The following is a 26,304-nucleotide window of genomic DNA, read 5'->3' as shown; positions in this document are numbered from 1 at the left end:
TGAGTGGAGGCTGCAGGGAAAAGCCAGTGGGTGACGGGCACAAGAGACAAGCCCAGAGCAGGCACTGTGCGGAGTCAAACAGACCAAACGTCAAGAGCCATTTTTGAGACACGCGGGCACACGTGACCGTGCACCGGGTACGGGATGAAATCATTCACTTTGGTGGCTGTGCTGAGGTGCGAAGAGCATCCTCAAGCCCGCAGCGGCGACAGAGAAAAGAAGGGGGACGGACAGATGAAGACGCGGCAAAATCCCGGTGACCTGTTTCACGTGGTGATGAGCAAATACACACGGCCTTGTGTGTACCGACCACACCGAAGCCCCAGGAAAAGAACCACTCGGTTCTCCCGGCGGTGCCGGAGGGGTTTGCCTCTTCAAGCCCCACACCCACCTCCGCTCCGGAATCTTCTGGCATCCAGCCCAAGGGAGGGCCCGCTCCTTGTCCCAGTGGGAGAGGACACACAGGTGGGCCTAGACCTACTGCACTGGCCACTCGGAGAACTTACCAGAGCAGCACCACCCTCCCGTGCCTGGGCCACTTGGCTGGAAAGAGGTCGTCTGGAAAGGCCTGCCCAGGCAGCCCCACCCCAAGACCTAAGACCTGCTTCCTGGCCCCCAGCAGGCCCCCTCCACAATCACAGGTCACTGCTGAAAGCTGCCGCTGGCTCCAGAACTGTCCTCCTCCTCGCTTCTGTGTTAGTCACGTCAGGAGCAGGGGAGTGTCAGGGGAGGGGAGGTGGAGGCGAATGGAACCGCTGGAACGAGGCTCCCATCACGCACGAATCCCCCAGACCCCCATGTCGGAGCCGCACCACGCCCTCCTCCCGGGCCCCTGAAGTGCTGGGGACAGTCTCCTCAGCCTCCACCCCTGCCGTCCACACAACCGGGAACTAGATCGCCGATGCCCCCCCCCACCTCCGCCAAGACACCCCACTCCCCGAATGCTCGGGGGGTCTGTGGCAACAGGCACCTGCAGGACGGCCAGCCCTCCCCATCCTCAGCTCAACCCAGGCTCCAGGACGAGCGGACATTCTCTGACACGGTGACGGGTAATTTTCAGTAATTGCTTTATTCCATCATGACTGCCTACCCTATCTTTTCCATCACCCGTGCCCTAGGCCACCTCTCCTCCAGCAGTACTGACGCCGAGAGGTGGGGCCGGCCTAACCAGGTGGGCAGGCGGCCTCCGTCCCCCCGACCCCGAGGCGGAGCCCTGGAAGCTGACTCCCAGGGTCTAGGGGACCCGGAGACCTCCTCGCCCCACAGTCCTGGGCGTGAAAGCAGAAGGCACGATGACGCCCAGTCCCGCAGAGACGGGGCGGCTGACATCTCAGCACGGGGCTTGGTGACAGTTCTTGGTGCCGTACGGGAAGAAATGAAAACGAAAGCACACGGACCGTCAGATCTTCAACTAGTAAGGGTAAAATAAAAGCAAAAAAAACAAAAAACAAAACAAAAAAAATGTGATTTGGCAAACTGTTTTCTTAAATTTTAAATTAAAAGAAAAAAACATTCACACGGAAAAGATTCAACTTATCTGCTTTGAAGAAATATATTAAAGAAAATGGAAGGTTAAAAAAAAAATCAAACCCCAAATAATGGTAAAAATAGACGTATCCTCTGTAAAAATCTGGGCTAATCTACTGAGTCATTCATATCTATTCAGTATTCAGAGCATGAGGTGAAACACCAGAGTATAAAAAAATTAAAAACCAAAAAGAGATACTGCCCTTGCGCTAACCCGCCAGCCGCACGGCTCGCTGGGGCTCTGGCCACCGGCCGCTGGTGGCTACAGTGTGTGGTCCCTCCCGCCCGCCACAGACCTCACTCGAGGCCTTCAAAGCTCCTCCCTGGTCCTGCTCAGTTTTGTGGCGTGTTCTTCTACAAACTTGCTCAAATGTTCCAGATCTCGGTTTCCATCCTCAAACTTTATCGGGTTCTTTTTGTCCCCGCTGGGGGCAAAGTAGATGGTCGGGAACCCCTCGACTTTGTAGCGGTTGTTGGGGATGTCGTTGGCGGTGGCGTCCATCTTGGCGATGACCAGATTCTTGTGGCCCTTGTACTTCTTGCCGAGGGCGGTATACTCGGGCTCCAGTTGCTTGCAGTGCCCGCACCAGGGTGCGTAGAATTCAATAAGGACGTCCTTCTTGGGGTCCATCACGATGGAGTCAAACGTCTTCCCCACTACGACCTTGACAGGTCCCTTGTTGTTCTTGGGCACCGGCTGGGACTTGACAACCGGCTTTAGTTTTCCTGCCCGGGAAAGCAAGCAGGGGAGCGTGTGAGTGCTGCAAAGGCCCTGGGCTCTGGCGGCCCTCACAGGACCAGGTGGTGAGGCCAGCCCGAGTGCAGGACGGGCGAATCCAATGTGCCAGGCCAGGTGGAGCCCGCCTCCACTAGCGGGCCCCTTAGCTCTCTGGCCTCCTCACCCCTTCTACTCTCCCAGTTCCTGTAAGGGCCAGAGAGCCTGTTGATGGTCGCACCCCAGGCCCGATGGGACGCTGGGCCCCGTCCAGCGAGGAGGTCACAGGAGGGGGGCCACCTGGTACGAAGGGGCTCCGGGAAGAGCTGGCAGCCGGGGCAGGGAAGGCCTGCAGGTACCAGCACAGGGAACGTTGACAGAGGGCGGAACGAGGTCCGCAGAGGACTCCGCCCCACACCAGAAAACTGGGCCGAGGTGCTCACCCGGATCAACAGAGATACCCTGATGCCTCAGAGCAAGTTTTCCACGTGTACAAAACTTACTTCTAGGTCCAAAAGCCTGCTTTACACATTAAACATTTTTAAAATAGGGCTTCTCGACATTTCTGAGATACCAGCCTTTTGTTACAAAAAAAAGCAAGCGAGCACGGGGCCTGTCTGTGTCTGCTCTCCCACCCCCCAGGTACAGGGAGCACACGCAGGGCCAGGCTCACCAGAAGGGAGTCGGGGGACGCAGTGTTGGAGCACCAGGTAACCACCCCTCCCGCCCCCAGGCTCCATGTGGGGAAGCTCGAGGCCAAGGCTCACCTTTTTTGAAAGCTCTGACGAACTCACGGAGGGTGTCAGAGTCAAACTCATCGGGCTCCATGGCAAACTTCCGCCCGCCCTCGTCCAGGATGGCTGCGTTGACGTCCTCGCCGCTCTCGCTGAGCCCCAGGTCCTTCACCTCCGTGGCAAAGTCATCCTCATCAGCCACGGCGAAGGTGTACTCGGGGAAGTCCTTGGCCACCTCCAGGACCTTGTTCCGCCAAAACTGAGTGGCTGAAATGGGACGGAGCACTGTGAGCTGAGCCGTAGAGATCAAGTTTAAGATTCTGTGGCTCAGACTCTCTGACCAGGCTCAAGCCTCACTTGGAGAGATAAGCATTTCTGAAAAGCCCCCTCTGTGAGCAGGTGGACCTTGCTCAAAAGCCCAATGAGCCCAAGTGGCCTGTGCCCAGTGACATAAACCAACCCCTTCCTGCCTGAGGATCAGGGGCTGGTCTAGTCCCAGCTCTGCTGCCCCATCTCTAAGAGATCTTTGGACTCCACACTAAGCTCCCCTCGTGCTAAAAAAGGAAGGAAGAAGGGCAAGTCTATGTAGCAAAGAAGGAAAATTGCCTCGGAACCACAAATACAAAATACACCCTTGCAAACCCGCAGGATTCCTAAGTGCGAGAGCCAAGAGCCCCCACCAAGAGCCCCCCTCCGCTGGACAGGCCCTGGGGTCTCACCAGCTCTGTAATCAAAGCTGAAGTCCACGCTGTAGTAGACGACCACCAGGGGGCGCCGCGTGTACCGCTTGGCGTCATTGGAGGTCTTGCGATGGCCCACCAGGGGCAAGGTGTGCTTCAACACGTGGTCCCTGATGGCTGACCCCTCGGTGGTGCTCTGCAAAAAAAAAAAAGGGGGGGGGCAGGTGAGGAGCAGTTTCACGGAGGCGGGGCTCATCTCACCGCACCTTCCACTGCCACTGTTAAGGAATAACAGCTCCGAAGGGACAAGGGACGGGCATGGGAGAGGAGCCGTCTGAAGGGGAGCTGCTGGGGGAGCACACCCAGTAAGACCCTGGTGTCTTTCAGGGCCCCTTTCCTCCACTGACCCCTAAGTGAGCTTCTCAGGCTACGGCAGACACCATGTGACCTTTCCTCTGGGTCTGAGGTGTCAATTAGGAACAGCTGCAGGGGGCGCCTGGGTGGCTCTGCTGGTTAAGCATCTGACTGCGGCTCAGGTCATGATCTCAGGGTTCGTGCGTTTGAGCCCTGCATCAGGCTCAATGCTGATCGCGCGAGTCTGCTAGAAATTCTCTCCCTCTCTGCCCCTCCCCAATCACGCTCTCTCTCTCTCTCTCTCAAAATAAACAAATAAAACTTATTAAAAAAATTTTTTTTAAAGAAAGGAAAAGAAACTGCTGCCGGAAGGCGGGCTTCCAGACAACGGCGGTTCCCACGGCTGAACAGAGTGGAACGACCTATCTTCCCCTCATGTGACCTTCACTACAGCCCCACCGGGGGCATTTTACAGAGATGAAGGGAGGGAGGCCCAGGGGCACACACCTGCTGAGCAGCTATGCTGGGCTTCGAATCCTACCTTGAGAAACAACACCCATGACTACCGGTTACACCAGAGCCCGGCCAAGCTCTCAGGGAAACGCGGAGCCAGACAGAGCTGCGCGGCTGGAGGCTGCTGCACCTGAGGCCACCCCTCCTGAGACAGGGCCAGGAGGCGGGGCGTGCGGGGCTCAGCTGTCTGGTACCAGGCACCTGTCCTTGGACAGGCTCAACAACAGTGGCTCTTAAAGCTGGTTCACGAGGCTTCCCAAGTGTTTTCCAGATGAGATGGACCCGACTGACAATTTATGCAGCACCTGTGACCAGCTGGGCACAGCGGCAGTGGCCTGGGGACACGGAACTCAGGCGACTGCCCCAAGGGACGCGCAGGGCCCCCTGACTCATGGTAAGACAGTCTCTGAGTCAGAACCTCCAGACACCAGCCTCACAAACGCATTACAGAGGAAGAAACTGAGGCACGGCCAGGCTGAGTTGCTCGCCCAGGTCACACAGGTGGAAGTGGTTGGGGAACACCACACTCTTCGCTCTGGGCCCCAGTCCTGTCAGGATGGGACAGTCAGGGAGGTGGCCCTGTGTAGCACTAAAGGATGGCAGGAATTGCCAGGTGGGAGGGGGAAGGCGCTCGGGGGAGGAAACAGCAGGAGCCCAGCAGGGTACAAAGTCCCAGGGGAGGGGAGGGAGCAGGGGGAAAGTGCTGGAAAAGCACACAAAGAGGATGGCAGGTCAGGACAGCCGCTGGACTGAACACCTGGAAGGTGACCTCAAGAGTAAAGTAGAGTGACCCCAGGGCACACGTGCTCTACAGCTGGGCATGTGCCACCCACAGGCCTGAGCCTGAACTCAAGGGCAGAGCCGGCCTCACATCCTGCAAGCAAACAGCTACTTTCTTCTGGCAATGCTTCTTGTGCTGACTTTACACCTGGCTTCACCGTACCTGTCCTGCCTTGGTCTTTCCTTTGCCCAGATTTCCAAATCCACCTTTTACAAAATCGCATTTCACTGTGTTGTGTAAATTTTTACAAAGCAGTCTTAAATAATTCTGGCAACAAAGGTGGCATGTAAGCAATGCCAATCTATTTATTTGTTTTAAAGTTTATTCATTTGTTTTGAGAGCCAGAGAGCAAGCAAGCAGGGGAGGAGCTAAAAGAGAAGGAGAGAGAGAATCCCAAGCAGGCTCCACACTGTTAGCACGGAGCCCGACGCGGGGCTCGAACTCACGAACCGCGAGATCATGACCTGAGCCGAAATCAAGAATCGGGACACTTAACCGACTGAGCCACCTAGGTGCCCCATCACCGATCCATTTAAGGTAAAGAGTAAAAGGCGGCGATGCGTATAACAAACTAGACCAAGTGGCCCTTAACCTTTTGGGGGTTAAGGACCCCTTCAAGCTGTCTATGGAAAGCTGCAGACCCCTTTCCTGGGAACATGCACACCACCTGGAACGGTGCCTGATTCCTGGGGTCGCCTGAAGAGGAGGCGGAAGGGACAGGAGAGGGAGCAGCCCCCGTATGTCCAGGGGAAGAGAGAGGGACCCTGAGCCCGAGGAGATGAGCAGATGTGGCCACGAGTGAGACTCCAAGGAGGAGCCATGGTGTTCACGACCCAGGGAATCAGAAAGATTCAAGGTGGCCTCTCCAAGGCCCCACATGCTCCCTGTTCACAAAAATGGATCAGAAGGTACGAGGCTGCTCCCTATGGTGCTCACCCTGCCTGGGCCGCCACATCCTCCAGGTCCCAGGAGAGCCCTGGCGGGGGAATGGGGGCACTTGCAGCTTTCCCTCAGCCTGCCCCTAACCGGTAGTGGCGGTCTGGGCCATAGCTCACTGCTCTGCAGCCCAGTCTATCCAAGGAGAGCTCTGGGACCCTTGGCATCGACGGTTCTTCCAAATCTGAAGATCCGCTCACAGAAGCGCCAGGCACCCGTGAAGCACTCCGGACACAGAGCTGGATCCAGGCTCACCCCAGGCCAGGAACCCCTCACGCCCTTCTCAAGGGAGCGTGTCACACGGTTTCGGAAGAGGGGGGCTGGGTAGGCCAGCGGAAAGAAAAGCAAGGCCAACCTCATGTGCCGCACTCCACAGCTCCATCCGGTGGAGAGAGGCCTGCATCGCTCTGTACCCTCAGGGCCTCGCCTACCCTTCGGCTAAGGGGGCCTAGGTCAGAGACAGGAGCACATCCTGGCCCAGAGCAACGCTGGACATGCAGGCCAGGCCCGCAGTGGCTGGACGCCCAGGGAAGCTGGCACTGGGCTGCAGGAGCATGAAGAGAGGGAGCAATGCTGGCAGGGGTGTGAGGCCCCCAGGCCCCCCAATAAACCACCGACCACTCTGCTGCCTGCGCTCACGTCTTTAGCCTCCCAGGAAGCTGCACCTTTACCATGGGGGTCGGGAAACGGGGGCCTGGAAAGGCTCCAGGCTCAGAACCGCAGCGTTGGCTCAACCAGCAGCCCGAGGCCGATCAGAAGCCTGGGTGTACAACACAGTGAACAGTTCCACACGCCTGAAACTAGTATTATGTTGTAGGCTAACTGGAATTTAAATAAATATTAAAAAAAAAAAAAAAAAGGCAGCCTGGGGCTGCGGTGGCGGCTGAGCCCTCACGCACCTGGATCTCCATCACGTAGCTCCTGGGCTCGAATTTGGATTGGAATTTCTCAGGCTGCGTTACAACCAACTTCCCAGAGGAGACTTTCAAGAACTTTGCTATTTCAGTGCTGAAAGTGTGGTGGAATTTGTAATCTTCTCTTAGGTTGTTGGCTGAGGAAGTAACAGAATGGTAAGTGCACAGTTTATTAAACTGCCTGACAGATCTAGGCTTAACTCATGACTCTTAAAGCTGTTGCCCTGCAAAGACCATGATTCCCACTGTGAATTCTGTGTGGACAATACCTAGAGTATGAACACTTGAAGTTTGGATTTTAAAACTTGGTACAGGTGTATTGCCTTGGAGCCTCTATATCAGAATTGGCTTAAAAAAAAAAGATAACCGTTCACAGAACAGCTCAGAGCTAACTGGTCAGGAGCTACCGTCTCCAATGCTGAGAAATACATTAAACCCCCAGACAATCCGTGTGAACAGGGGAGCGTCACATTCTGTTATACCCACATGGCGGCTTTCCACATGCAGCCCCTGTGAGTGGGCTGGCCTCTCCCCCTCGGACTGGTGGCTGGCCCGTTTGCAGGCTGCAGGCCTTTTGCTATACACACTTTCACTTAGATCTTGTCAGACTCTCAAGATGAAACCCCCCAGCCTGAGAATACTCTAGAACGGGGGTTGGCAAACCTTCCGGAAAGGACCAGACAAGATCTTCGGCTCTGTAGGCCATACTCTCCTAAGCACTCAACTTTGCATTCCAGTGTGAGAGCAGTTAGCATGTAATAAAGCGTGGCCGCGGCCCTGAAAGACTAAGGAGACCAGGCAGGGGCTGGATTTGGCCCGCAGGCCGGTTTCTCCATCCGTGCCCTGAATCCCCCCGGGGGGGGGGGAACGCACGTCAGTTCTCCACGCTGTCCTCACTGAGGCATCCAGACCCATCCTGAGCGGAGTCTGTGGTCCAAGCACTGGGTAAGACCTCCAATGGGTCCCCCCATCCTGGAGGGCGACTGGTTATAGGAAACATACGTTCTGGGGGAGGTGAGGGACGGCTTTCAAAATCAGCCAGACTTAGATTCAAATCCTAATTCTGAGACCTGCTCATTATGTGACTTTAGGCCTCCCCGGGCCTCAGCCCCTCCTCAACAGAAACACGGAAGTCTACCCTGTAACCCCTGGGTAGGCTGGGGCTTCCCTCGGCGTGTTTCTTCCTGGCTAGTTCCCAGCAGGTGACACGGTTACTTCATCAGTTAAGACTGATGAAGCACCTTGGCTCCCACGTTGGACACGGAAATGGGATTTCCCTCTACTGTCGGTTTTACCACGTGCATCTGCACTTGATGGACACACGATCGTTCTCGTGCAGCACAGAAATTAGCACTAAGTGGCAACCGGTGCATTGAAAAGTTGCAGCCGCTACTCTAAAGCAGAAAACCGAGCCGTGTTTGGAGTGAGTGGGGGGTAGGGCATCGGAAAGGACGCAACAAGGCCGGAGAGCATCCTCAGGGCTGCTGAAAGAAAACATCTTCCACTCCTGACCCAGAGTCATCCAGGAGGGCAAGTACGCCTGCCACCAGGCAGGAGCCTGACAGTGGGTCTCAGGATGGGGCGAGTGCGACGTGCCCCACAGAACGCCACCTCTGACCGCTGTTCACCTCTCAACGCTAACACTGGACCTTAGCGTTACCAGGCATGTTTGCTAGGTGCTTTGTCCACATCAGCTCAATTAACGTAACAATCTCTGATGTAGAAAACACCAAGTCGCCACCTGTGGTCCTTATGCTAATAATGGCAGAGCCAGGATTCGAACCCAGGCCGGAGTCAGAAACCCTCACTTTCTGGTCAAGACCCTGCCCTTGCAGAGGGACTGGGAAGGGGTGCCTGGAGAGACAGGGAGACAATGAACATGGATGAACGTGACTGTGGCCCTGCTCCTCCTCAGAGCCCAGGGAGACGGCACACTCAGTACACGATCCTATCACCCGTGTGTATTCAAGGCAACAGGGACTGACCTCTAACCCCAACCCCAGAAAGGCAAGTCTGTTCCCACAGATGCTATTGCAACCCTTCATCAAGCTCAAGTGACGTCCCAGGAGCTTCACACAAGAGCAGCAGACTCCCCGACAACCTCAGACGGCCTGGGCACGTTCGCTTCATCCAGCCCAGAGTGCCACTACTTACCGGCTTCCTGGTACTGCTGGTAGGCCGGGTCACTCTCCGCTGTAAAGACCCCGATGATGATGACATCGTCCCCGTCCTTCAGGAACTCCTGCACCTGCTTCAGAGCCACGATCGCCTTGGAGGGCGGCCCTGACTGCTCGATCATGTAGTCCACGATCCCTGGGAGCCAAGCACACGCCTGAGGAGGGGCGAGGGGCTCCGAGGCGCTCCACCCACGGCTCTCCCCACCCCCCCTACGTCCCCCAGGACGCCCCCCTCCCCGCTGAGGGAACACCAGGAGGCAAGCCTACCATATTTTTCCCGTGGGCCGTTGTAATCAAAGGGTTTTCCCTTGCGGAAGATTTTCAGGGTGGGATAGCTAGAGACGTCGAACCTCTTAGCCAGGTCTGTTTCGGCAGTGGCGTCGACCTTGGCCAGGGGGATCGGGGGGGAGCGCTGGCTCAGCTCCTTGGCCGCCTTCTCGTACTCGGGGGCCAGTTTCTTGCAGTGTCCACACCTGTAAGAAGCGGCCATTGTCAGGAGCCTGTTCCAGCACGAACACAGCCTCCCATCCGAGCGAGACACAGACGCCCGGCCCTCTAACAGCTCCGTTAGACCCTGCAAACCTCTGAACGTCTCCTCGGGGAGGGTGTGGAGCCGGGCCACTCCGGAGGCCAGCGTGACATCACAGGTGCCACTCACACAGGGTGCACCCAACACACACACACAAACAGGAGGGAGTGGGAGGGGAGGTGGGTAAGACATGTGAAAGGCGAAGAAAAACAATGATTTTTCTCCATTGCAGTCGGGACAGGGAAGGACACAGCTCAGGGATGGCTCCATACAGGAGGTGACAGTTGATCTGGGACAAGAGAGACAGGTAGGAAGCGGATGTGAGTTGGTCAAAGGTGGGTGAGGGGAGGACAGACCGAAATAACCACATAACAAAAGCACAAGGATGAACAGTAACCAACCCTCACAGACGCCACCCAGCAGGGCAGCAGAGGGTGGGCCTGAGGACTCCGTACCAAGAACCGACGGCTCACACGGGGGCAAAGACCTCGCAAGTCACAGGCTCTGCGTAGTGAGCTGAACAAAGCACTGCCTTGTCAGGGTCCCCGGGACACCTCGGGGCTGCACCCTACAGCAAGTGAACTGTCTGCAGCTACAAGGGGAACTGTTCTCCGTGGGGTCAGAAACCAGGTGAACCTGCTCTCTGAGCATTTACTGAGTCTGTGAAGTCAACGGGCAGCTGAGCCCAGCCCCCGGCAACTAGAACTTAGGATCCGTAACCGTCTCTCCTCCAGCACCGGCACCACCTCCTGGGTCCCCTTTGTGCCGAAAACCTCACAAGAGGGGCCACGGCCACTCTGCTCTCCACGTGCCCCAGGCCTTCCTTCCTCCTCCCACCACCCCGTCTTCTCTCCGCACGTGCACACCCCGTGAGACCAAGTGCAGTGACTTCTGCTGCAGAATCCAGAGCCTGGGGTCACTGTCGTCTGCCCCACGGTCACATTCCTGACTCTGGTCTACACCGCACACCCTGACAAAGCAAGCCTGCTCCAGAATCAGAACCGCTAGCTGCCCCATGATGAATGCGCCAAGGTGAACTGCGAAGGCTGACCATCCTCCTGGACCCCCGGCCTCGACGCTCACACCTCCCTTGAAGACGGTCCACTTTGCTTTGCTCTGTCTTCTACGGCTGCCCACACCTCCGTGCTCTCCTCAGGAAGCACAAGAACCACATACAGCACCTCCACCAGCCACTCTCCGACTGCCTTTCTTTCTGGCATCTTCTTTCCCATGTCCGGGTCCCCTCCCCTGAATGATCCCTGCCCCCACATTCTGATCCTTTCTGCTCTCCTCTCGAGTTCTGTCATCGCCTACAATCTGGGGGCCAGAACCGGCCACGTCACCTGCGTACGCTGGGGTCACGCAGGCCACACCCCTCCTCAACTCTCAGGGACTGGCCCACTTCCTCCGCAGAGCTGGGGATTCCAGTTCTCGGACAGGGAGCGGGCTTCGATCCCAACCCACGTGCTAGGGCCACAGCCCCCAGACAAGAGCTCCTCAGGCGCCCCCGGCCAGGTTCTGCTGTTTCTCTCCTACAAAAGCTGAAGCCCTGAGGCCGGGGGGTTGGGCAGGGGGCCCGGTGGCATCGAGAGGCCAGGGTTGTGATGGACGAGAGGAGAGGAGGCAGGGCAAGTGGAGAAGGCAGGAGGGCCGCGGGACCCTTGAGGCTCCGACCGGAGTAGGGGACACATCTGGAGCATGAAGCGAGGCTGAGGGTCATCTTCGAAGATCTGTTCCAGAACAAACAGCCACGAGTGGAGACAAAGGCAGATAAAACCATGGTTCGAACCCCTCAGGAGGCAGCAAGGCAGGAAGAGGCGGCCCGAGGCCACCAGCTGCCACCACCCCGCCCACCGCGGTGGCAGCTCCGCTCGGTCCTCCTCATCACAGCTGGATGAACTTCCGCGAACAGCATTTCCACACCTGCTACAGCCGTGTCCCCTCACACTGCCCCCCAGGGCCACGGCCGTCCCGGCGCCTTCGTGCGTGTTTCCTCAGGGACACACGCTCGGCACATCGCTGGGCAGGGCAGGTGCGTGATGACAGATGGACCCAGCAGGCGCAGGCCTGGCGCATGAGGGAACATGGACCGCCTCATGGCCCCAAACACAGGCTCCACTCTCCTCTGTGCTACAGGCCTGTGTCTACCTCGTCCTGTCATCTGGGAAAAGACCACCACTCTCTGGAGGACTCAGCAGTCAGTTCAGCCTTCACGCATGGCCGGGCGGAGGGGGAGGACCGTGGCAGGACCCCGTTCTGCTTCACACGCAGGCGTCTGTCTCTGACGCCCTCTACCCAGGGGCTATGGGGGAACCGAACGCGGGACAGGGCTCATCGTACCCGAGTAACATGGGACAGACGGCATCTTACCAGGGGGCATAGAACTCCACCAGAATGATGTCTGCATCGTTCACCACTTCATCGAAGTTATCCTTGGTCAGCACAAGTGTGACTTCTGGTGGGGGCGTCCAGTTGGGCTGGGAGATCTCTTTGACCTTGGCCACAATTTCTGAAAGAAACCACACAAGACTGAGCACGGGCAGACCTCACCGCAGAGGCAGGCGGGGAGGCGCCGACAGACAAGTGGCAGGGCCTCGAGGAGAACGAGAAACGTCTGATTTCCCCAAATCCACCGGCAGCTCTCGCCAGCGCCGCTCTGCAGTTTGAGGCCACAGTTCAGGGTCGAAGGTCCACGGTTTCCACCAAACCCCCTCCTGCCCTTTTTCCATCCCCTGGTGACTTCTCCGACAGCCCAACGCCAGCTGGCGAGTGAGACCCTGTTCTTGCCCCACTGTGGTGCTCACCGCAGGCCAACAGAGGGGGTCTCCCAATGTCTGACCACACGTGCCCCGGAGTAGCCTCGAGGGCGTCCCCTTCTCAGGTACAAAGCCACGCGCGTTTCGTCATGTTACATCCGGCACGCGTCCCGACACGTCCGCAAAAATCAAGGAAAAGGAGGAGGAGCAGCCCCTCCCCCTGCTGCCCGGGCCGCGTCGGCGTCACCTCGGAAGGCGTTACAGACAGGCCCGGTCGTGGCCCCGCTCCCCAGAGATGGAGTCAGCGACGTGAGTGGGACACAGAACGGACTCTCACGAGGCACCTTCCAAGTGGCTCTTAGGAGCAGTGCGGGAACACTTTACATTCTTCCTTTTTTCTTTTGCTCTGCACTCACCAAGGCGCCGGATCTGAGAGCCACTCCCGCAAAGCAGGAGCCTTCAGACGGAAGTAAGCGCAGCGGCAGACGCACGGCATGTCCACAGCGTGAACCCCCGCGCCACCATCATCGGGGAGGCCCATGTACTAAAACGCACTTGGAGGCCACACTGCTCTCAAGATTCCAAACTGGCCACACCGCTAGGGATCAAATGTTGGGACCAGATGTCCACATACACGAGCCTGTTTAAGTTTTTACTTTATCTATTTTGAGAGAGTAAACGTGTGGGCGTGCGCATGGGGCGGGGCGGAGAGCAGAGGGAGGGAGAGAAAATCCCAAGCAGGCCCCACGCTGTCAGCAGAGCCCAACTCGGGGCTCAAACTCACGAACCAGGAGATCATGACCTGAGCTGAAACCAAGAGTCAGACGCTTAACTAACTGAGCCACCCAGGCGCCCCAAGCCTGTTTACTTTTAAACGAGAAGTACACGGCTTTCAGCCTGTCCTTCCGTGAAGTTCCTCTATGTGCTGACATGGGTAAGATGTTATTTGTTAGATAAGACATGAATGTGCACATGATATGCTGACAAGTGTGTGAAAATCACACACACACACACACACACACACACACACTTGTTCTTACAGGTACACAGTAGCTCTGAAGGACACAAGAGAAACGTGTTACACTAGCCACCTTCCTGGAAGGGAGCCAGATAGCCAGGCTCAGGGTGGAAAGACTATCCCTGATCTACCTCCTTGAGTTCTGAACCACGCAAACGTATTTCTGGTAAGTTCTCAGACAGATACAACGTGAAAGTAAGTACTGATGGATGTGAGGTCTTCTTCGTGCACCTACGATGGGCTCTAGTGCTTACAGGATCACAGGACTGACCCTCACACCAGCTCAAAGAGAATTCAGATCAGACCCAAGTGACCTCCCGTTCCTCGGACGAGGAACTTGAGACCTGGCAAGGAGAAGACACTTGTCCGGGACCAGTGCTATGTCACGACTGTAAGACCCAAACCTTAGTCAGTGCCATACCACACCAGGAAAGGAAAACGTAACATAATTTTTTTTTTTCTAGTGATTAAGAGATATGGTGAAGAGGGGCACCTGGGTGGCTCAGTTGGTTAGTTCTCCAACTTCCGCTCAGGTCATGATCTTGCAGTTTGTGAGTTCGAGCCCTGCATCAGGTTCTGTGCTGATAGCTTCGAGCCTGGAGCCTGCTTTGGATTCTGTGTCTCCCCCTCTATCTGCCCCTCTCCCCTGCTCACGCTCTGACTCTCTCAGAAATAAACCATTAAAGGGGCGCCTGGGTGGCGCAGTCGGTTAAGCGTCCGACTTCAACCAGGTCACGATCTCGCGGTCCGTGAGTTCAAGCCCTGCGTCGGGCTCTGGGCTGATGGCTCAGAGCCTGGAGCCTGTTTCCGATTCTGTGTCTCCCTCTCTCTCTGCCCCTCCCCCGTTCATGCTCTGTCTCTCTCTGTCCCAAAAATAAATAAACGTTGAAAAAAAAAAAAAAAACATTAAAAAAAAAAAAAAATACGGTGAAGATACCACAACTTGATTTGTTCATTCGTTAAAAAAAGAATTTAGCTTGTGCCTAATGTCAGTCAGGCAGGGATCCCTCGGGTTTGGTTTTGGAAGAACCACCTGGCTCCCAGTGCCTGTAGTTCCTAATATGGGGTTCTGGACCCACAGCCTCAGTAAGCCCGGGGAGCCTATAAGGAATGCACATCATCGCGCCTGACCTGAAGCGCAGTGAACTGGAAGGCTGGGGATGGGGCTCAGCACGGGCTGCGGGAGCCCACCAGCTGAGTCTGACTGAAGCTCTACAGCACCGCCGAGAACCTGGCCTCGGGCAGCAAGTGACACACAGCCTCCAGGTCTGGAGTTTCATGGTCTGAAACGGAAAGAGACCCCTGCCACCCTAGGACAAGTTTATTTTGATCTCAGTTACCTGGAACATTCCAGCAGGGACCACTCCCAGCCCACACAACTGGTCTTCCTCTCTATTACCCAAACTCCCCCTCTCTCAGCTTTCCTGTGGGAAGACAGTCCCGGCCTCCCCTCCCCCTGCAGCTCAGGCTCCACTCACCTTCCTGAGTCCGGGAGCCCTCGTAGTCCACAGCCTGCCCCTTCTTAAGGACCTTGATGGTGGGGTAGCCACTCACGCCAAACCTGCCGGCCAGCGCCGACTCCGAGGTCGCGTCAATCTTGGCCACAGGAATGGGAGGGTCGTTCTCCTTCAAGGCACTGGCGATTTTTTCATATTCTGGAGCAAACTGCTTGCAATGTCCACACCTGAGAAAGAGATTTAGGGAAGGAGAAGCAGGTTAGCTGTACCCACGGAGACTTATACCCGGCAATGCACACAAACGCCGGGGCACCGGGACCAGAATGGTCGCAGTCAAGAGAGACAGACACAGGTAACACAACGAGGAAGCCACGGCGGCTGGAGTCAGACAGACGTAGGCCAGGGTTCCCGCTCCGGGCTGGACACACACTCCCAGCACCTCCAAACCCCAGTGCTTTCACCTGTAAGCTTCTCAAAGTCCATCAAGGGACCCCTTGTGAGGGGTCTATGAGCTTAAAAACTCTTTACCAGGGGCGCCTGGGTGGCTCAGTCGGTCGAGCATCCGACTTCGGCTCAGGTCATGATCTCACGGTCCGTGAGTTCAAGCCCCGCATCGGGCTCTGGGCTGACAGCTCGGAGCCTGGAGCCTGCTTCGGATTCTGTGTCTCTCTCTCTCTCTCTCTGCCCCTCCCCTGTTCATGCTCTGTCTCTCTCCATCTCAAAAATACATAAAAACATTAAAAAAAAAACAAAAAAAAAACTCTTTACCAAAGACCCTTCTGGTTGTCTTCGTGCATTCCCTCAGAGCACACGGTGGAGTTTTCCAGAGGCTACATGACAGATCACAACATCCGCATAGTAATGTTAACACGTAAGGGCTATCATTAAAGATGAATTAGTATTGAAATTTCTCTGTTTTGATGTTCAATATGGTACATACTGATTGCCATAATCCACATAGAAAGCTGTCTGGAGGGCACCTGGCTGGCTCAGTCAGTGGAGCGTGTGACTCTTGATCTTGAGGTTAGGAGTTCAAGCCCCATGTTGGACACAGGGCCTTTAAAAAAATAAATTAGCTTTCTGTGCCCTTAGCATTCTTGCAGCCATGGTGAACGTTCCTAAAACCCGCCGGACTTTCCACAACACATGTGGCAAGCGCCAACCCCACAGAGTGACACGGTACAAGAAGGCAAAGATTCTCCTTACACCCGGGGAAAGCGACATTATGACAGGAAGCAGAGTGGCTACAGTGGGCACACACAGCTGATTTTCCAGAAAAAAGGCTAAAATTACAAAGAGGATTGTGCTGAGGCCTGAATGTGTTGAGCCCAACTGCAGATCTAAGAGAATGCCAGCTATTAAGAGACGCAAGCATTTTGAACTGGGAGGAGATAAGAAGAGAAAGGGCCAAGTGACCCAGTTCTAAGCTTCTTCTTTTGTTACGTTATGAAGACAACAAAATCCTGAGGTTACGTTCACTTCAAAAAAATAATAACAATTAATTAACTCCTTAAAAAGCTATTTGGAGTCACAAGCAAAAAGTGAGAAGTGGTGATCTATTATTACTGTTAGTAATAATATGACCTCACGAACCTGTTGTAAGGACTACTTAGTTACCTTGTACGGAACACCTCTCACTTGAACATCAAACGCGGGACCAACCACGTGAGTATATCTTAACTATCTTGTCTCAAAAGTGAACCAAGGAGGGCAGAGGAAAGAGGACAAGAAGGAACAGAGGCCAGCAGGAGAGGGGAGGAGGAAGGGACACAGAGCTGTTAACACTGCACACAGTGTGGGGTGGGGGGGGGAGGGAGGACAGAACAAGTGGGACCCAGGGACTGTGCGCCCTTCCACAACGGAAACCACCATGGGGCCAGGCTTGCACTCGGGCAGCACGTGGTGGGAGCAGGGAGGTGGGTGGCCTTGACACAGGTCAGGGTAGAATCTCTAACAAGGGACGTGTCTGTCGCCAACGCAGGTCTCCGTGGCGGCACAGCTTGTTAAACGTGCCCACGCCCCGGCCGTGGCTATCAGAGGTCACGTTCACATTCTGAACTGCTAAGGACCGCGTTCCACGAGGGCCGGCTCCCTGGACGCGGGGTCCCTGGCGTTCCTGCACCCGGACACTCCCACCCTGCCGGGGTCTGGATGCCCGTGAGGCACCAAGCATGACAGCCCAGAGGAACCCCTCGTCCAGGCTGGCGGAGCGAGGAGGATGCGGGTCCTTACCATGGAGCATAAAACTCCAGCAGCACCGTGTCTTTGTCAGCCACAAAGTTATCAAAGTTTGCGTCGTTCAGGATCAGGACCCCATTTTCTTCCTTCACTTCCAAGTCGTCTTCCTCCTCATCGTCGTCATCGTCCTCCTCCTCCTCTTCATCCTCAATGGCATCTTCCTTATTAGAAGAATCTGAGCAGAAAATACCCACAATGTTGGGAAGCTGGGGACTCTCCTCCTTAAAAACTTTCCTAGCACCCCAAGCCCTCAAAGTGTGGCATGAGTCCTGAATGGCCCCTGAGGACCACCACGAGCCGGGGTGCTGACATCAGGCCTCCCCCACCCCAGAAATTCAGGGTAGAACCTGTAACAAGGGATGTATCTGTCGCCAACGCGGGTCTCTGCGGCGGCACAGCTTGTTACACATGCCCATGCCCTGGCCGTGGCTATCAGAGGACACGTTCACATTCTGAACTGCTAAGGACCGCGTTCCACGGAATTCCGCTCCCAGTCTGTACACTGGGGAGCCACTCAGGATTTCACTTCAAGGGAGGTCCCGGTTAAAGGGTTTGAAAACCACAGGTCTAGAATTTAAAGCCTCAACGCCCCAGCGAGGCTTGAGGGTAGGACGAGCCGCCTGTGCAGGCGCAGCCCCGCACCCTGCAGCCTAGCTCCACGCGCCCCCTGCCCAGCCTGGGGGAACCCTCACCGTCAGCGCCTCCCCCTGCACTGGGATCTGATCCGCTCCTCAGCACCACCCCTCTGCGGGCTTTCCAGGCCTCGCCCCTGTAGCAAAGCTCCTTTATCCACATCCCACGCTTTACTTTTTAGGGCACCTCATTCTCTGGTTACCCCGTGTTTGTGCTCCAGGGCAAGGCCAACTTTCAACGACATCTTCTTCCTCACTGACTACGCTTCCCACAAGTAGGGCCTCACTCAATCTCCTGTAACAAACAGGTGCCGGGCCCCCCAGACAGCACCACGCTTTTCGCTCTGGAGGATGGACTACTGACCAATTCCAGTTCTCTAACTAACCCCAGTGATCTCCAGGGTGGGAGCTCCCCCATGAAGAATTGTGAAGATTTACAGGGTCAACACGGGTCAAAAATACACAACAAACCACACCTTCATGGGATGCCTTGCCCGGAAGCAAAGCTCTCTTCCCAGAACACGAGAATCTGGGAGTTTAGCTCACTACCCAGGGACACAGGAATCTTCCACCAAACTACACGTACGGGGCACCATGAGCTGTTATTAACCAGGATCCCCGACTGCTGTCGCATCGGCAGACAGAGGTGCAGCAAGTACCAGAACGGCAGCAACCCCAGAGCCAGGTCATGGCCAGGGGCCCATTCTTCCTTCCGGAGGGGCTCCCCGGGAGACAGAGCAGCCCCGGTGGTTCTGTGTTTGGGGCTGAGGGTGAAGTCAGCCTCGGGATTCTGGAACCTCCGGGACTCGCCCCGGCTCAGCCCTGCCCCTGACTAGTCCAGGGCTGGCTCCGCGGCTGCCGGGACGAGCCAGGGGATGGGTCCGGGTGGCCTGGCAGCTTTGCCCGTTTCTGTGAAAATCTACCAATCGGCAAACTAATTATAAAAAACCCTCAATCCTCAACCGCGTCCCTTCACGCATCCTGCTGCTTTTTCCTGGCTTCCACATCTCTCTCCAGCTTACGGTGTAAGATTTCCTCCTTTGTGGGGGGGAGGAAGAATGGCCTCTAAAATCCCAAAAGAAAAGCCACCGATTTGACAAGTACGAACCGAGCAGACTCTCCTTTCCTGGGACTGGTGCCCCCCAACCCTGCCCCCAGGGCCATCGCCGTCTGACGTGTGCTCTTTCCCTGGTCTCCCTCCTCCGCAGCAGGAGCTGCAGAGGACGGGCCTGCAGAGGCCCCGGGCCCCCAGCACTGTCACCAGGCTTCCTGGATGTGGAGGAAGGCGGGACCTGGGGGAAGACAAAGCGGGCTCGGGCCCCGTCTCCACCTCTTAGGCTGGCAGCCTAAACCGAATCCCCTCCCCTGGTCACTGGCAGGCAACACCATACACCCAGGTCTTCTGTCAATCTGAGAACCTAAGGCTCTTGGGAACCTGAGTTTAAAACCGGCTGGCGAAGGCTCCCCCAGGTTCTTCTGGAAATACCGTCCACCCCAAGCCCGCAAGGCAAGAACTCAGTACTGAGCTTTCCTGTTATGGCCTGTGGGACAGCAGCTCCGCTGGCTCTCCAGAAAGTCAATCTGCCCACCCTTCGCTTTAAAGTCCTACCCACGATGACCTGTGTAACGGCTGCGCACTTGAGGGCTTGACGCGGGAATGTTCTGCAGGTTCTCTGCTCCAAGTCGGGGCTATGAGGCACCCCACGCCCTGCCTCCAGAGGCTCACGTGGGCCGGACAGCCTGCTGACAGCAGTGAGGAAGGGCCTGTGGGCCATGCAGACCCACGCTCACTGCCTGAATGCCCTGCACATTCGAGAATCAGATTAACTTGCGAGCAAATGGAAAAGACTGGAGGCCGGCTGAAAGAAAGCACCGGGAAACTTAATCTGCGCTTTAAGCTAGGAAATACAGCGGGGGAGGAGGAAGCACTTGGCGATCCGCTCAGAGCATGGGGATAAGGTGAATTTTACAAAAAGAAAAAACAAAGATGCCTTCTCACCTACGCTCAGCCTGATCGGGTCTGTGAGCACAACTAGTGAGTTTCAGGGCTCTCTTGATTAAGTGGGTGTCCCTGAGCTACCACAGGACAGAGTTCCTTAAGAGTGAACTCATTTCGGGGTGCCTGCTAGCTGAGTCAATTAAGCATCTGACTTTTGGTTTCGGCTCAGGTCACGATCTCACTGTTCATGAGTTCGAGCCCCGAACTGGAATCCTTGCAGAATCCACGCCGACAGTGTGTAGCCTGCTTGGGATTCTCTCTCTCTCTCTGCCCCTCCCCTGCTCATGCTCACTCACATGCTCTCTCTCAAAATAAATAAACTTAAAAAAAAAAAAAATCTTAAAAAAAGTGAACTCATTTCTTGATACTTGGAAAAAAAAGGTTTTTTTGGTTTAAATGACAACAAACAAAACGACAGGCATTCCCTACGTAATTAAAGACTCTCAAATGCATTAAGTCATGCCCCTACCTTTCCATCCCTTCCCAGCTTGCAGATAACCCCAGGACTGGACGCACTACAATCTGAGCAGGCAATGGCTCTATATTCCTACGTACTAGGAACCCACCCACTCCTGCAAGGAAAACACCCCACATTAAAAAAAAATTTTTGGGGGGGCGCCTGGGTGGCGCAGTCAGTTGAGCGTCCGACTTCAGCCAGGTCACAATCTCGCGGTCCGTGAGTTCGAGCCCCGCGTCGGGCTCTGGGCTGATGGCTCAGAGCCTGGAGCCTGTTTCCGATTCTGTGTCTCCCTCTCTCTCTGCCCCTCCCCCGTTCATGCTCTGTCTCTCTCTGTCCCCAAAATAAAAAATAAAAACGTTGAAAAAAAAAATTAAAAAAAAAAAATTTTTTTTTAGTATTTATATTTGAGAGAGAGAGAGGGAGACATATACACACACACAGAGCGTGAGGACAGGAGGGGTAGAGAGAGAGGGAGACACCAAATCCGAAGCAGGCTCCAGGCTCTGAGCTGTCAGCACAGAGCATTATATGGGGCTCAAACCCACGAACCGTGAGATCGTGACCTGAGCTGAAGTTGGATGCTTAACTGACTGAGCCACCCAGGCGCCCCAAAAATATCCCATATTTTAATGGGCAGGCCGTTTTTTCACTGGGCTTCACTTTTAAGACTGGGACATTCTAGGATAGAAAATACATCCACCTCTTTGTGTAAGTGGCCTCAGATGATCTCTGAAATGGTTCACTACTCACTTGACCCGGAAAACCCGACAAAGTCATGCAAATCAAGAGGTTCAAATCTTCGTGTTCACTTTAAGAATACACGGGAAACTGCCCAGGCCATCAAGGGCATGCATATCTGAAAAGCCACCAAGCATGTGAAACATGTCACTTTGCAGAAGCAATGTGTGCCATTCCCACACTACAATGGTGGGGTTGGTAAGTGTGCCCAGGCCAAACAGTGGGGCTGGACACAGGGTCGGTGGCCCAAGAAGAGTGTTGAATTTCTACAGCACATGCTTAAAAAGGCAGAGACTAATGCTGAACTTAAGGGTTTAGATGTAGATTGTCTGGTCATTGAGCACATCTAGGTGAACAGAGCCCCCAAGATGTGGCAAAGAACTTACAGGGCTCATGGTCAGACTGACCCATACCTGAGCTCTCCCTGCCACATTGAGATGAGCCCCCACGGAAAAAGAGCAGACTGCTCCTATACCAGGAGAGGAAGTTGCACAGAAGAAAAAGATATCCCAGAAGAAAAACAGAAGAAACAAAAACTTATGGCCCGGGAGTAAATTCTGCACAAAGCACAGGCAAATAAAAGTAAAATCAGAAAAAAAAAAAGAAAAAAGAAAAAATCCAAAGCCTTCCAGAATCTTCTGGATGGATGCCATTGTCTTTAGCATGAGGCCAATGAAGCCCCTCACACCACCTCCACAATGCTCAGCCTACATGGTAAGACCACTCCAGAAGTGGGGGCCCCTCCTCCAGCCAGGCCTCTGCCATCCCTGCCACTCTCCAAGGTTTATCTGATGACAACACCGGAGCCTTGCCCAGCCTGGACACAGGCAACTCCTTTCAAGATGTCCTCATTCTACCTCCTCAGCTGCTCACTCTTCAATCCCCACCAGAGAAGTGCCTAGAACAGGTGGATAAACTACCATCAGGTAAAAACCATGAAGTTTGCATTAAACAAGGAAAAAAAGAAATTTGTCATCAGACAGATCATTAGAGGTGATATTTATTAGGTGCCTAGCACTGTGCTGAGCTTTTTAAACACATTCTCTCACCCCTGGAGGGAAACATTACACGCACTTTACAAATAAAGAAACGAAGGCACACAGTATTAGTCACGTGCCCAAGGATCACAAAACTACTCAGTGGATGGAGAATCCTGACCACTCAACTGCTCTGGTATACTGTCACAGCAGATTTTCTTTGCAATATGCCGAAAGTTTTAGGCGGAATCAGGTGGCAATTACTTCTCAGGAATGAAGAGAGAGGGGCTGAGCAGTTCTTTAGCACTGCACCCAAGTGAATTTCCACTTCACTTTTAAATCTAAACCAATCCCAGATAAAAAAAGACAACCACCTGCATCAAAGTATTTTCCTTCACTATTTTTAGCTGGATGTAAAGATGTGAAAAGTACCATTGATTTCTAATCTGAGACACAGAAAGTCCCACAACCTAAGGCTTATACCACCGGAGCTTAAGTTCTATTTGGTAGCCATATTCTCGGGATGCGGGAGGGGGAGGAGTGTCATTTGGATCCCAGACACCACTGTGCCGTCTGAAAACATGTAAGAGGCAAAACAAAATCAAAACCTAAAGACTGGGAACATCTAGGGTGGAGGGAAATGTGGCGCCAAAATAAATCCGCAGGACAAGTTACCTATGAAAGTGAAGGGGCAGGGAACCCCTCCCTCAGGGATGGGAGAGGGTCAGTGTAGGGACTAGAAGCCCCTCCCCAACACGCCCCCACCTCAAAAGCACATGCCCTGCAAGACCCACCATGACCATGACAACTCCAGAGATTCCTGGGATCACCCCAGGGGCAACTGCTTCCCAGGGCCTTCATGGGATTAGTGACCTGTCACCCAAATGATACACTTGCTGGTCCTAATAACCCTTGGGGTCCACCCAAGTCTGCCACTCTCTCAGGCCTCTTGAGAACTGCCCCCAAAAGAGTCACTGGATCAAAATCAAGACAAAATTATTTTGCTTTTTAGCTGCGTTCCAAAAGCTACTCTCCATCCTCACTAGTCCTCAAACTTTGAGGTGCCTCCCAAAGTTTAATGTGCATATGAAATCAATGAAGAAGTTTAAATGCAGATTCCAGGGCACACCCCTGCAATCTGCTTTGGTATATTTTGGGTTTCTGTATTTAAATAAGCATCAGATGATTTGAATAAAGGTCCCAAGACACACCGTTATCTGGTTCCTTTCGGCAGGTGCTTTTTCCACCAAGTGCCGAATTTTACTTCCTTTTCTGTTTTGCCGAAGGCTTGAATCAGTGACCCACACAGAAGTTACTCAATCTGTTTGAAAGGGTATAAAGTTCACACACTTCCCCCTACGCACTACTATTAGAAAAGGGGGGGTTATTTAAACTAAAACAAACTGGATAAGAAAAAAAAAAAAAAAAAGGTCATCAGGAGAAAGGCCAGAGAGGAAGAAAGTTAAGACCAGGAATGGGATGCCTATTCTCTAGGAACAGTATTCTTTTCTTGACTACTACTGCTTTCTAATTATGGACGTTTTCTCATACCATTTGTTTGCAGCGAGCTGGTTTCAAAGAAAAATGTGGCAACGATGGCTAGTAGCTGTCTAATGTCCGTACTAGAGCGGGAGCTCTATGGGCCATGGCCACGCTCATCCTATACTCCCAGAAGCCTGCTCGGTGACTGGCACATAGTAGGTGTTGAATAAACAGGCGCAGAGGAAATGGAACCTCTGGTTTCTAACAAATGCAAACCAAGCCGTCCCTTTCTCCCTCAAACCAAAACCCAGGTGCTATTTCTTCCCAAATCTACAAACCGCATTTTTAAAAAGTAAGATGCCTGCGGCCCGCCGCTGCCCGGGAAAGCTCCCACTCTCGCCCCTTCGCCAAGACCTGTTTTGCAAACAGTGGCCCCCTCTGCCTTCCCGCTCCCTGGGCGTGCTCGCCTAGAAATTTTAACCAGCACCCTTGCCAAGAGCGAGCAGTCAATCAGAACACGAGTAAAAACTGATTAGAATCTGGGTGAAGGAGCCAGTTGCAGAAAAGGCACCTGACACCCTCTCCGCGTCCCAAACCTGGTAGGCAGGGGCTTGCTAAGAGGCCTCCGCCGCCGTCCTCTCCCGGGATCTCCTAAGCGATCCCGCCCACCGCTACTGCCCTCAAACTCCAGCAAGTTGCCGCCAGTAGCGGAGGGGCTCCGCACGGAACCCACCGGTCCAGGGTCGCACCCACCCCGGATCTCACCCGTGGGCCCCTGCGGCCCATCAGGCGCGGCCCACCGCTGGCCGCTCACCTTCGTCCGGCCCCCCGGCGCTCGCCACCGCCAGCAGCTGCGCCAGCGCCAGGACCAGCACCAGCAGGCAGGCTTTCCGGGGCCTCATCGTGGCAGTGCGCAGCGCGGCCTCCCCACGCCTTCGGCCCCTGGGCACTCCCGCAGCTCGAGCCCTCGCCTCGCGAGCGAAACCGGAGGGAAAGCGAGAAACCCCCCCAGGAAGTCCTCGCCGGCGCTCGGCTGGGGGCGGGGAACCCACCGCCCGGCCAATCCCAAGCGGACTGGAGGCACGGGCCGCGTGCGCCTCGCTGCGCGTCGATGCACCGCGGCGCCGCCCTCCTCGCCGGCCCTCCTCCCCGTCCTCCTCCGCGCGCCCCGAGGCTCGCGCGTTTAAAGCTCCGAGCCCTAACGTGAGGTGCCCCCTTCTGATTGGCTGCGCTGCAGCCACCAATCAGCGGCTGCCACTCGGTTTGCCGGGAGCGCACAGGCTGAGAGAGGGAGTGAGGAAGAACAAAGGCGGCGGGTCGGGGCCAGGGGGGCGGGGCCGGGCTGCGCATTGGGGCGCGATTGGCCGTCGGCACGCTGGGCGGGGTGGAACCTGGGAATGTGGGGCGGGGCGGGGCTCCGGGTCCCTCAGCGGAGCTTGGCAGGAATAACACGTGTCCTTAGAGGAGCTCCAGGGAGAAGGGCAGTTCGTAAAACCAGCCCGATAAGAGGAGGGTTGAGGTCGAAGCAGCAGAGGGGACTGAGCCAGTTCTGTTAATGGGAAAAGGAGGGAAAGTGGCTCTTGAGTCTGCTCTTTGTTCGTGGGCTTCTCAGTTTTTGTGTGTGTGTATGAGCAAATAAAAGTTTGCATTTTTCCCCCTGGGTTAAAACATTGAGCTGGGGAGCGGGGATGAATATGCAGTAAAGGTAATCCAGACCTAAGAGTTCTGGAAGCTGCTCTCCACGGTTTTATCTGCGAACAGACCATCAGTTGCTTGTCCAAACTTTGTCTCATGTTGTTTATTGCTCTTGTGATTTTCAGCAAAGGTGCAATACCAGGTAGGCAATCTAGTGGCTTACATATATCTAAATATGGTCCAAGTTTTCCCTCTTGACAACTGAAAAGAAGAAAATTAGGTTAAAATAATTTTTGTAAAAAAAAATAATAATTTTTGTATGCCAAACCTGTGGTTTGAGATTTCTTCCACATGTGAGGATTAGTATGCCCAAAGAATTAAAGAAGACAAATTGGGGAGGGGAGAGGACTGTAGTCCAGGAGAATTTTTCTGTGTATACAGATTACATTAGGAAGAAAGAAAGCTGGCTACTTACAGGCTTTATCATTTAGACCATTTTAATTTAAAAATTTTTATTGAATTCCTATCAATCTGATGGTTCTCTCAATTTTGTAGGGCAGAAAGACATTCTGCAACTAAGTATACACTGAGTGACTTATTAGAATGCTATTATTGTAGAATATTGAATAATTCAATATCATTTTATTTTTATGTATTTTTTAATTCCAGTATATTGAACAGTGTTGTATTAGGTGTATAATATAGTAAATCAACAATTCTATACACTACATGATTCTCATCACCTAGAGCCCACCCAGAATTTTTGTCTTTCATGGCAATTTTCTACAGATCTATATTTTAAAGAAGTTTTTTCAATGTTTACTTTTGAGAGAGAGAGAGAGACAGAACATGAGTGGGGGAGCAGGGGAGAGAGAGAGAGAGAGAGGGAGAGAGAGAGAGAGATGAAGACACAGAATCCGAAGCAGGCTCCAGGCTCTGAGCTGTCAGCACGGAGCCCAGTGCAGGGCTCGAACTCACAAACTGCGAGATCATGACCTGAGCTGAAGTCCGATGATCAAGCAACTGAGCTACCCAGGCACCCCTCTATAGAT

General features: G+C 54.4%; 1 protein-coding gene and 2 pseudogenes across 1 annotated transcript; 2 read left to right on the top strand and 1 right to left on the bottom strand.

Annotated features, from left to right (window-relative positions):
* Nucleotides 1–1,050: 1,050 nt before the first annotated feature.
* On the bottom strand, nucleotides 1,051–24,765 carry PDIA4 (protein disulfide isomerase family A member 4). Its single transcript, XM_040471676.1, has 10 exons — nucleotides 24,432–24,765; nucleotides 17,324–17,504; nucleotides 15,113–15,318; nucleotides 12,231–12,369; nucleotides 9,599–9,804; nucleotides 9,309–9,467; nucleotides 7,140–7,291; nucleotides 3,696–3,852; nucleotides 3,010–3,243; nucleotides 1,051–2,253 (listed from the first exon to the last, which is right to left on the bottom strand). Exons 1-10 carry the CDS (start codon nucleotides 24,517–24,519, stop codon nucleotides 1,838–1,840), a joined length of 1,938 nt encoding a protein of 645 aa, XP_040327610.1. The 5' UTR covers nucleotides 24,520–24,765; the 3' UTR covers nucleotides 1,051–1,837.
* LOC121028150 (60S ribosomal protein L36a-like) lies at nucleotides 16,129–16,678 on the top strand (annotated as a pseudogene).
* On the top strand, nucleotides 21,155–21,724 carry LOC121028149 (60S ribosomal protein L17-like; annotated as a pseudogene).
* Nucleotides 24,766–26,304: the final 1,539 nt, after the last annotated feature.

The sequence above is a fragment of the Herpailurus yagouaroundi genome, unplaced genomic scaffold (assembly GCF_014898765.1).
Source record: "Herpailurus yagouaroundi ecotype Mexico unplaced genomic scaffold, PumYag 100, whole genome shotgun sequence".
NCBI classification, from domain to species: domain Eukaryota; kingdom Metazoa; phylum Chordata; class Mammalia; order Carnivora; family Felidae; genus Herpailurus; species Herpailurus yagouaroundi.
The sequence above is the reverse complement of the archived record's forward strand: the minus strand, read 5'-3'. Positions and strand labels throughout refer to the sequence as shown.